Here is an 11,800-nt window from a genome sequence, read left to right as displayed (position 1 = left end):
CAACTTCATTTTAAATTAGAAGTAAATACTACTCATGCAATTTTATTTGATTATTCAAGTAAGAAGAAGTAACAGACTGCAGATCAAATTTGAGATTAACAAAAAGTTGTCTGTTCACAAGATCATCCGACATTAAGGATTCGTTGATTTATATATATATATATATACATATATATATATACATAAAATCATTTTGCGGTTTCAAATAATCAAATTTAGCATATTTTAAATGACTTGAATGACCCCAGATACAGTGAATCATATTTGCCTTTTTGCTTAATAATATAAAATAATGATAACGGGGTTGTAATATATGGGGATTATTTTAAAATATATCTAAGATAATCACCATACGTTACAGCCTCGTTATCAAACAGTTAATTTATTGGTGATATTTGTTTTTTCTTTTTACTTGGATTCAAGGAAAGCTTGAACTTCATAATATTAAAGTTTTATTAATAATTACCGAGTATTGTAGCTCTTTGTAATGGCACAAATATAATTTGGCCAGTTCAGATGAGTTGGTAATTTTGTGCCTATAGCAATATAAAATTTTATAGCAACTGTTCATTTTGCACTGTTGCTATGTTGCTCAGAGATCCTTAGCCTAGTCAATATACTAATTATTACAACTAGCTGCACAATAGGAAAATTAGTCTTAGTTAAAAATTTAGTGAAACATGAACATTTACAATATTTATGAAACGCTAAAACTACATAATTTTTACTGCTTTTGTAGTTGCAGTTCACCTGGTAAGCAAAATAAACTATCCTGATATATAGACATTTATAACAATTGTCAGTTATGTGCATGATATAAACAGTTAGTGTATTTTCAGCATAAGGGGCATATTTTTTGTATATGAAAAGTGAAGTCAAAATTTGGCAAAACTTTTAATCAAACCAAGTTACATTTTTGACAAAAAATACTTTTCTTAACTATCTATAGATTCTAAATGCTGTTGTTGTTGACAAAATTTAGAACTTGGTTCAAGTTGTTTTATAATATAAAAGAAAAACAATTTCAGCTGTTTATCTTTGCTTGATAGACGAATAAAAAATACAATCCATCAGTTGTTTGTGCTGGCTACACGAAAAACCTTTTCAGGTTTAAAAAGGGTTACTTTCCTTGTAGTTTAAAGTAGCAAAGATGCACTTATTGACTTTTAAATTCCTGCTCTCTTTCTTACTTTTTTTTACGGAAAAATTTATTTTAAACAAATTTTAGTTGAAAACTTGGCGGTTGTCAGGCTTTGAACCAACCTACCCATACCCAATCCTAGCTTTTTTATTTTATTACAAATTCAGAATGACATTTTTGCGACACAAAATATAATGGTATACTTTTAAATTGTTGACGAACAGAAAGTACTCCAACACACATTTGAATCCACTATTTTTCCTATAAAATTACGCTACTTGAAATATATTTTTGGTCCTTTTTATTAAAACTGTTGCTAAACTCACAATAGTCACAGGTGTTGCGATTTTACAAATAGTGGTGCAAAGATTTTATTTTCTTGAAATATTTTTACGTTTGTGATCCTTTAACTTCAACTTTTTTTAACTTTAATTCTTGAAATTGACATAAATCAAAAATGTAAGTTAACTACAATACCCAAATATGTTATTATTCGTATTTTTTTAATTCATTCTCTGACTTTAGTTCACTTGACTAGTTAAACGAAATGTAATGACATCAATGAGGTTTTACCAAAATTTTGCTATAAAGTATATGTGCTTTGCTGCAACGTAAATTTCATTTCCTTTACTTGATCAACAGAGTGAAGAAATTCTCAGGCTTTTTTAGAAACAAAATAAAATGCCATTTTTATTTGTTTCAGGCAAAAATTTTTAAGCTCTAATAAAGATCTAATAAGAGATTTTACATAAATAAAGCGAGAATAAAGATTATCTCGATGGAATCTATACTGGAATAAAGATTACCTTGATGAAATCTACACTGGAATAAAAATTATCTTGATAGAATTTATACTGGAATGAAGATTACCTTGATGTAATCTACACTGGAATAAAGATTACCTTGATGGAATCTACACTGGAATAAAGATTACCTTGATGGAATCTACACTGGAATAAAGATTACCTTGATGGAATCTACACTGGAATAACGATTACCTTGATGGAATCTACACTGGAATAAAGACTACTTTGATGGAAGCGACACCAGAATAAAGATTACCTTGAGGGAATCTACACTGGAATAAAGCTGGATTAGCTGGATTATCTTGATGAAATACTGTTGTAGATCTCAGAAACCGTTAAGCGTTTGAAAACATTTTCTCTTCCGTCATTTTAAAAACTTTTGACATTTTATTGGTTGGTTGATGACAAAAAGTTGGAAAATCTCAACTTCTTCGCCAGCTGATAATTACACTTCTGTTTCTTTGCGATATTTTAATGTGACCAATCGGATTGGACCTTTTTCGCACTTATCAATTGAAACTTTTAGCTAACATATTTTATTCATTCATCTGAAAATTTAGCTGATTCCTCCCTCTCTCTACATGTGTAGAACGATTGTCAATTGCGCTTCTCGGCACCAAAATTAGCAAGTTTTACACTAAGGAGAGATCAACTCGGCTCATTGTTGTAGTGGATGTCTTTATAGAACTGAAGTCAGAATGCATAATATTGAAAAGATTACTGTAAATACGGTCATCAAAAAAAAAGTTTAAACGTTTTTTCATTTCTGTGTTAAATGTGGAGCTAGTAACTTTTTATTCATTTCAATTTCTATTGTTTATTATGGTATATTTTCCTTAACGCTATCATGGAGAATTATGCTACACCTAGACCACCCGCTCACCTACTCAATATTAGCACCTTTACCAACTTGAGACATATTTGCAACCTTTTCACCACACTCATGTCAACACTTAATTACGTTGACCGCTCAATATGATGATTCGCTGCTTCTTCGTCGCCCTCTCAACATTAAATATCTGTAACCGCAAATTGATATTAGGGATATAAAAAAAGACCTCTGCGCTGGAGCCACTTCACCATTACTTCCTCTTGATGCTTTCATAACTAAAAACCTTTAAATGCATGGTCCTTTAAATCAACTTTTCTACTTCATGGGATTAAAGTAATTGTAAGAAATAAAAGTAATGGCGAAAATTGGCAAATAGTAAAATTTAAAGTCAATTTTTTTTTAAACAGCAAACTTAACATGACATCGGTTTTACCAGTCAATTTTTTTACTTGTAATCTAAAACTAGCGTGACCTTTTATAACAGTTTTATTTTTGTGCGTCTTTAAAAAAATAATTTGTTATTTTAACTCGGACTCAGGAATCAAAATCATAAACAGAAAATCTTAAAATTGTTACGCAAGTTCAAAGTGCAAAAAGAACTCAATAAACTTGTCCGAAAAAAGGTTGCGTCATTGAGACTTTTACCATAAAATAAAGTTGTCCGAAAACATTATCGAGGATGTTATATAAAGTTTAAAAATTTGATTCATGCTTGAATATAAAATTAAAATATATTTATATAATTATTTTTGATTTTTTATTATTTTATAATTTTAAAAATATGTATATAAAATGTATTTTTGATAATTGAAATTTAAAGTACTTTATTACTTTATTTTAAATTACCCCCTGCTCTAGCTGTATTTCGTACAAATATAAGAGCTAACCTTAACTTTTATCTTATCTGACATATAACTTAGCCACTGTAAGGAAATCTCGAAGCTATGTCGAAAGAGCCTAGTGAATCAAGATATTGGCGACCTGAAAATGATGAAGTATCAGATTCAGAAAAGTTTTTAAATAAAGTTAAGAAGGACCCGTTTGTCCCAATCGGTAACACTTATACTGTCTCTATATAAAGTGTAACTATTAGAATACTTGTAATAATAAAAATGTAATCCTAGGTCCATATACGTTAAAAATATAATAAGGCTAAAGATTTTTTGTGATAATATCATAGTATAAAGGTTATAAAGCAAGTATTAGAAATCTAACTTTCCCTGAAAATTTAATTTTATTGAATATTTTTTTATGTTTTGTGGTGCTTTTTTTATGTTTCGTTTCGTTTTGTTTTTTGTTCTTTTAATGGGGTGTTTGTTCTTTTAAAGTATATACTCAAACAAAAGTTACTATTTGATAGATAATCCAGAATATAGTATTATAAGATAATTTTTGAAATTGTACAAAATCATAATTTTTTGTTTTAACAATTAAGGATTTGTTGGACTTATTGGTGCTCTTGCTTATGGTGTTTATGGATATAAAAGTCGTGGACCTGCCATGACAACAAGTCGCTATTTAATGCGACTTAGGGTAGTTGCACAAAGTATGGTAGTTGGAGCGATGTGTGTTGGATTGGGTATACAAATATTTAAAGAACATGAAGATAAAAAATAGCTGTTAGATATTTTACAACGACTAAATGTATGTATAGTTATAATTTCATTTTTAAAATATAATAAATATGAGCATCTTATAAACTATTTATTGAATTTTAAAAAAATTGTACTTAAATTTACTGTGCTATGCTGTAAAGTATATTAGTAATTTATCCATTTTATCATTTAATTTTTTTTTCCAGCTCATCAGAATATTAAAATTAAATAAAAAGCATTTTAAGTGTTAAATTTTTGATTAAAATAAAACTTAGTTTTGACTTAATATTTTTTTCTTTTATTATTTAAATCTGCATAGATGTCTAAATGACTAATTTAGAATGATGCAACATTTGGATACAGCTGTTGCTGCTGATCATTTTATGTTCTACAATCACTAAAATTGTTATATGCATATGATCAGCTTGAAAATTTGGCGTTCTGATATTTCGAGCACCCAAATTTTTATCATGAATCATTTGGGCATAGATATCAGAAGTTGTTTTGGACAGTTTTATGCTTTGTTTTCATTTATACTATTTTTTTAATGTTAAATGTGTGCTTTGTGTGCATTAATATTGTTTTTATAAATCCTTTCCTATTTAATGTATGCAAGTAATATTATTTGAATGATAGATGAATTTGTTCTTCTGATGCAGTAAGCATTTCTATCCTTTTCCTTCTTATATATTAGCCAAATGAAACTTCTATAAAAATTGTTGTAGCCATTTTACCCACCCTGTTATCTATTGAAGATAATGATATACAGGAAATTAATATCTCACATTTGGTATGTGTTATCACTCCCTTACAAGTATAAAACTATTTAAAGTTCTTTTGTATTACTTTGGACTAATTAGATGACGCACCTAGTAATCACACATCAAAAATCTCAAATACTGGAGTTGTGGTAGTTACAATCCTTCAGCTATTTTTAGTACAAATCAAAAGCAAAGATCTGGTGGTTTAGAGTAAAATATCTAAATAATACATTCTTACGATGGACTTTGTCATAAACACATAAATAAAAAAATGAAAATATTTCAACGAGACTTTTGGACTCTTGAAAAAATTTCTTTGATAAAAGTCTACTTTTTATGTTCAGTTACTTGCAAGCAGATATTGAGGATTGTTTTAAAATAATTAAGTTCACTTTTTAACTGAGGGATGGTTTTATCAGAACAACTGGTTATCAAGGTTAATCATTCGTGACGTCACCCATAAATCAGACTTCAAAGTATCTTCAGTTAAGAGTGAGAAAATGGAGATGTTCAATTGTTCAACATAAGTATTACTCGTGGTCTAAAATAATTTGTTTATAATCTTATGTGCAATAATGAAAACCAAAAAAATATCTAAACTGTTAGTATTTTAAACTAGTATTGAACTGTAATCTACGTTTAAAACTTCTTTCATACTTCCATTAACTGTGAATCAATGCGCGACCGATAAATAAGAACTAATACATAAGAACTTTGGCAATTGCATTCGGGAATAGGCTCATTTTAAAATGTTAAAAATCATCGTAAAAAAAGAAATACTTGTCCAAGTTTTGGCAAACTTTAATGCACATGCACTACCGAAAGGTAAAAAAGGATTTTTTTGAACCCTCTTTTTTCATTCACATCTTTTTGCGCTATTTTAATTATAAAAAAATTAGCATTTTTTCGGACCACCTTATTGGAGCTGTATGAAAAATTAACAGTATCTCTCAAATTAATGACTCATGAAGAGTATATGTTAAATAATTGATTACATATTATTTATAATAGAATATAATATTTTTTAGCAGTCGTCCAAATGTCCATCATAGAAGATATTATCTTTAATGTCGAAAATGTCTTTTTGTTTATTGTCAAATAATCAGTATTAGGTTTCGTGAGGTGCACGAATCAATAGACTATATTGAACATTATCATTACTGAAAAAAAATTAATGTGATGTAAACTGAGAACTATTACATATTGTTTTATTCTATAGCAATCCGTTTTGTTAATTTACTTGCTGCTTTTAATAGCTTGAAATCGTAAGAACAATTGCATTGTTTCACAGTTGCTTCATTTTTAAATGTTCTTGACGGGCACACAATCCTTCTTAATCATTTTATTATATTCGTTTAATGTTCAGAATTTAGTGACACCAAAACTTTCTTCATCTTTATCATAAACTTGAGTTCGACTGTGTTGAGATATAGTTTCAATCTTGGGACGCCCTTTTTTCGCTATCAAAGAAAGAAAAAGGAAAAAAGAAATAGCGTTATCTTATGATTTGAACAATTGAATTGTATTTTGTGTTTCTGATAAACGTGTGTATTAGCTCAAACCCTTTGAATGGTCAATCTTAAAGTCAAATTTATTATGCAAAGATAGTTTTACTTTGTCATATTTATCAAGACACCGACAACAATAAAAGGGGAGAGGCGAAATCAAAAGTGGCAGGTGAACATACTAAGTGTAATTTTGAATACTCAAGATTTACAGAAAGATTTTTTTATTATTTTATTAAATGAAATAAAGTACTATTACATACCGTTCTTGCAGTAAGACATCCCAATACACTTTTCTATTAGTACGTCATCTACCCCATTTATAATACCCGAACGGCTTCCATACTTTTCCAAGTTAAGAGTTCCTTTACAACTCCTCTTAAAGTTTCCTGTTAATGAATGCAAGAAAGGTTAACTGTTTTTTAGAGGAGGAAGAAGAATAAATAGGTTTGTTTAAATACATTTATTAGAGCTATTCAACATCATTACGTTAAACACTATTTAGTTATTTACATTGTATTTGATTGTTTTTCTTCTTCATAGATTCCTAGATTCTATAATTGAAATTAGGTTTTTAAAATTTTTAGTAAACTTCAAAGTTTACCTACCATTTTTTCTGGTCATAAATGGAAATAGTCTTTTAATTTTGTGCTGCGGCTTATAATAAGAAGGTGGCTGTAATTCATCCTCTTTCGTTTCTGCAGATATCAAAGATGCCTTGTGAGGATAATATGAAGACTTTACATTTACGCACAGTGTTACAAGAGCTATTACATCAACTAAAAACATAACACCATTTTGGAATATTATGAGAAGCATAACGAGCATGTAGTGAGAGTTATTCTTTCTTGAAGTTAGGCAATGCACGAATATAATAACCAAACTCATGGTTACATCACTTGCATGGACTATGTAAAGCAAAACAATCGATGTGGAACGCTTTGTCGAGGGTATACAGAATGCAATAATTGCAATGAGAAATAGTCCAAATTTAACATATACGACGTAAATGAGTTCTGTTGCCACAATGTAATCTTTTAGTTTATGACCAGTTGCAGCAAAATACACTATAGCTACTGCATACAACAACAAATGAATAATGTATACTGTATATGTAAGAACTCCGGCGATAAATTTTATTTTCATAGCGATAATACATTATATTTAAATTTCAAGCTACTAGCTTTAGTTATGCTCTTCTTTAAAAGTGACATTTACTGCTGAATTATATTTGATGCTATTGTCTTATTTGCTAAAAGAGAAAATGTTTTTATGGCAATAAGATTAAGGAGATTTCCGGTTGTTTGTAAATACGTTTGTAGAATGTACATAAAGAGAACAGAAATGCTTTAACTTTAAAATATGTGCATAAAGAGAACAGAAATGTTTTTAATAAAATTTAAGTTTAAACTCTTTGTTTAAGTTTTTGCTCAATATTCTTGTTAGGTTAACATTTACAGGTTTGCAAAAGAATAATCTAGATTAAGTGTGTTAGGTTTTTTTTTCAATTACGGCGAAGCGTTCTGTAAGGGGGAGGGGAAGGGGGCGGGCAAACAGCTTTTTTTTTTAAATCTTTCTGGCGTAAAAGAAAATTATTTATTAGTAACACACATGGACCAATTACATGTAATTAAATTACCCATCACAATTGTACATTATAATTACTGTAATAAGTAAATGTAATTGATGCAAGTTATGAAGACTAATGTGTAATTGTAACTAAATTACATACACTAAGTCAGTTGTTTGCAACTTGATATTTTGAAACACTCTATGACTTTAAACCCCATTATTATATCGTTTACCAGTTTTTATCAACTGATTCTTGTCAAAAAAAAATTTCAATTCTGAAGAACTTTAAAACCATTTCGTACAAATATAAACGTAGAAATCAATCAATCTAAAGAGCTTAAAAACGATTTATTCTTTAAAACCTAGAAACCATTTACTCCTAAAAACTTAGAAATAATTTACTCATAAGGACTTTGAAACCATTTACTCTTAAGAGCTTAGAAATTATTTACTCTTAAGAACGAAAGATGCTATCTTCTCTAGTACAGTTTAACAGCTTATTACTAAAAAATGAATTCTTTTTTTGTAATTAAAAAAGCAACACAAGAAGACTATTAGTTTTGAAGCAAGAAAGCAAAAAGCAAAAAAAAAAAAGTTTTGAAGCAAGGAATTGTTTAATTTTAATTCAATTACACTCTTTGAGAAAAACGTCATTACAATTGATGGCATTTTACAAGTAAAACAAAAAATGAGTAAGTTTATAGCATAGAATTGAGTAATTCTGTTACAAGTAGTTGTAATTGTAAAGAAAATATTCATTTCTTTTTTAATGGCTTTAGTAAAGATAGCTATAACATTTTAGATTGTCCACGATTAATTTTGAAAATAAACTGGACTCCTTTTATTTTACAGAAGATTTTTTTCAACTTCATGAAGATTTGCAGAAGACTTTTTTCAACTTTCAACTGGATTTTTCTAACTTTTGTCACAAATATTGAAAAGGACCTGGGGATGATAGGAATTGTAAAACTTAAAGAGGGAAAAAATGTTTTACATTTTTATAAATAGCAAAGTAATATTCATATACTAGCAAGGCTGCTGATATCTTTGAAAGTTTTTTTTCTTTGAAGTTAAAATTATCATTTGTTAATTATCAAAAAAATTATAAGTTCTTTCTGCATGAGTCATGGCTAGATCAGACCAGAAAACGGGCTGATCAACATGCTTTCGGATCGTAGGTATAAATCACTTTTTTTAATATTCTTTCACGGTTTCGCTCCTGAAAAATGACTGATTTTTAAAACCATACAAACAATAGTTTTCCAAGCGATAACTTTTTTTTGCCATGTTTTTTGGTTTTAATTACATTTAGTAAAACTTCAGGCTTTGTTCAATTCGGTATTGTATAAAATAGCTGACCTAGGAGCGTCAAACAGTCGAGTTTGCAGTAGGTTTCATCATCCATTATAATTCACTATTAATTTTCTTGAAGCTTTTCTCGTGGCGGTTTTCAACCGCATTTTTGGCTTTCGCTAAATTGTTGTTAGGATTGACCGGGGAATTTTTGCTTCCTGTGATTCTCACAGCTATATCTCTTTTTAAATTGGATTGTCGACTTGGGAATACCAGTTTTTTTTCGAAGAAGTATGAAATTTGGATTTTTAGTACACCTGGTTCTTAAGGGTCTGAATTAGTTTCGGAAAACCAAATATCACATGTGGGAGTTTGGGAACGCTTTGTTTTTATGATTGCTTTTATATACAGTTGTCAAGGAACTTTGAGGCTAGTTAATTTTACTACTAACTTTGATTACAGTTTGCTACTTTTGATTATTGATGTCAATCCTTATCTCCCTCCAAATAAGGGTTGAATGTGTAAGCATTTGTGCAGACACCCTGTATGGACACTAAAAGTGTATGATGTTAACAATCTGATTTGTCAAGGCAATCAGCATGCATTGTGTTGTCTAACTAATGGACTACCACGCGGGTTCGTTTACAATGAGCTGATGGTTGTTCCATGATAAAGTTTTTAATGTAAAATAAGTTATCAATAAGCAAATTTATCACAGCATATCAGTTCTGTGATTGTTAAAGAGAAGCAATTCCATATTTTTTCAACGACTTGGATCTGATGGCCGGTGTTGAGAGTATAATGCTTATCAACAACTTTGTTGCTTAAGAAGGTTTGCGAAGAGACGCTGTGCTCTCGCAAAGCTTGCTGTTTTAGGCCGCCACCGCATTCAAATTCATTAGATAACAACTCAGTATCACACAGGCATACCGCTCCTTGTTCGCGATAAGATGGCTACTGTTGTCATCCTCCAACTCAAGAAAGAATTACCTTCGACTTTATAATTGAGGAGAATGGAGGTTTACTGGGCATGAACACCATCAAAAAGTTAGAAAGCATCTCAATTTCAAGCAACACGCCGCAGTTATATAGTAACTCAGGTCATGAGAACGTCTCACTGATATAAACAATAAATTAACAGTAAGTCTTGGCAGTTATCTGTAAGCAATTATGGCCTGGAGTTTGCAAGAATAATTGCAAATCTTTTTGTCAAATAATTATATTTAAGTAGACAAAATATTTAATAGCAAGACCTGCGATTACGAGCGCGGACCCACCCACGACAATTGATGTCAGTTCATCTCTCATGATTAGCTCTCGTTAATGCCATCGTTCTGCCAGAAACATCAATTGGTCTTTTTATGTGTATCTCGAGAACATTTCAAACTCAGCTTGTGCATCTAAAGCCGCAGCACTCGTGTTTACAATTGTACTCCATGCAGACAGCAGTGATGAGAGTACACACATGGTGAATGAACGAATAAACTCAGAAAGAGCCTTCAGCTCTGCTGCGGTGAGATAATCCGTTAGTTTTTTTATTTGACCTGCGAACTGATGTATATAGTAATAGTCATCATTTGCACGAAGCGTCGCGGATCATAATTGAAAGATCAAGCTTAAAGGCCACCTTCGGCTCCAACAGTAAACTCTTATCGAATTTTTTTCGAATGCTGCGCTGTCTATGCTCGTCTTCCATGGATTAAAATTATGAACCGGCAGCTGTTGCAAACTCTAAAAAGAAGGAATCTTTTATGGCCTGTAAACTTGTTGAAAACATTATCTGTGATAAGCTGCTTTTGTCTGTCAATCAGTCGCCTCGCCTTTTTCTTAAAACACAGTGAATAAATTATTATCATGACATTTTTCGCTGTGTAAGATATTTTCAGATCATTTTATTTTGCCCCCTTGAAAAAATCAGGTTGTCAAGAGTGAAACTGCTAACTGCCTTGTTATTATTATACATGAGTGCGTACTCTATGTAATTGCTGTTACATCAAAACTAACTGATATAGCGAAGACTAACTACAGTGTGCCTTGATATAAAGTTTGTTTAACTCATGGCCATTTTATTATAACCTAATTTTACCCTCATGAGCACAAAAACTATAAAGATCTTATACTTAACAAATTTGTAAAAATAACTATAAAAACCTTATAATTAACAAATTTATAAAAATCAAAAACACTTTACTAGCATTCTGTCTGTGTGCGTTTTACTGTTAAAATATGAATACTAAATGTAAAAAAAAATTCTGAACAACTTTTTTGAAGGGTCTTACAAAATCTAATCGAAGT

At 30.1% G+C, this 11,800-nt stretch overlaps 2 protein-coding genes across 2 annotated transcripts; one reads left to right on the top strand and one right to left on the bottom strand.

Annotated features, from left to right (window-relative positions):
* Positions 1-3,662: 3,662 nt before the first annotated feature.
* Positions 3,663-5,912, top strand: LOC145190147 (HIG1 domain family member 1A, mitochondrial-like). Its single transcript, XM_080066926.2, has 3 exons — positions 3,663-3,832; positions 4,215-4,423; positions 4,715-5,912. Exons 1-2 carry the CDS (start codon positions 3,724-3,726, stop codon positions 4,394-4,396), a joined length of 291 nt encoding a protein of 96 aa, XP_079923052.2. The 5' UTR covers positions 3,663-3,723; the 3' UTR covers positions 4,397-4,423; positions 4,715-5,912.
* A 367-nt stretch (positions 5,913-6,279) lies between these two features.
* On the bottom strand, positions 6,280-7,891 carry LOC145190687 (uncharacterized). Its single transcript, XM_080067569.2, has 3 exons — positions 7,249-7,891; positions 6,904-7,029; positions 6,280-6,595 (listed from the first exon to the last, which is right to left on the bottom strand). The coding sequence occupies exons 1-3, from the start codon at positions 7,784-7,786 to the stop codon at positions 6,498-6,500; spliced, it is 762 nt and encodes a 253-aa protein (XP_079923695.2). The 5' UTR covers positions 7,787-7,891; the 3' UTR covers positions 6,280-6,497.
* Between the last annotated feature and the right edge of the window lie 3,909 nt (positions 7,892-11,800).

The sequence above is a fragment of the Hydra viridissima genome, unplaced genomic scaffold, assembly GCF_058129835.1.
Source record: "Hydra viridissima isolate aposymbiotic clone 2 unplaced genomic scaffold, HvirCarnegie_v1 scaffold_6, whole genome shotgun sequence".
Lineage (NCBI taxonomy): Eukaryota > Metazoa > Cnidaria > Hydrozoa > Anthoathecata > Hydridae > Hydra > Hydra viridissima.
Note: the sequence above shows the minus strand (reverse complement) of the source record. Positions and strands in the feature narration are given on the sequence as shown.

Bases quoted from the DNA above. Each gene is read 5' to 3' on its own strand.
- LOC145190147 (XM_080066926.2), top strand. From the start codon at position 3,724: ATGTCGAAAGAGCCTAGTGAATCAAGATATTGGCGACCTGAAAATGAT. The intron at 3,833-4,214 runs GTAACACTTATA...TTAACAATTAAG, and splicing joins GGACCCGTTTGTCCCAATCG to GATTTGTTGGACTTATTGGT.
- LOC145190687 (XM_080067569.2), bottom strand. From the start codon at position 7,786: ATGAAAATAAAATTTATCGCCGGAGTTCTTACATATACAGTATACATT. The intron at 7,030-7,248 runs GTAGGTAAACTT...ATTCATTAACAG, and splicing joins ATTTATGACCAGAAAAAATG to GAAACTTTAAGAGGAGTTGT. The intron at 6,596-6,903 runs GTATGTAATAGT...TTTCTTTGATAG, and splicing joins GATGTCTTACTGCAAGAACG to CGAAAAAAGGGCGTCCCAAG.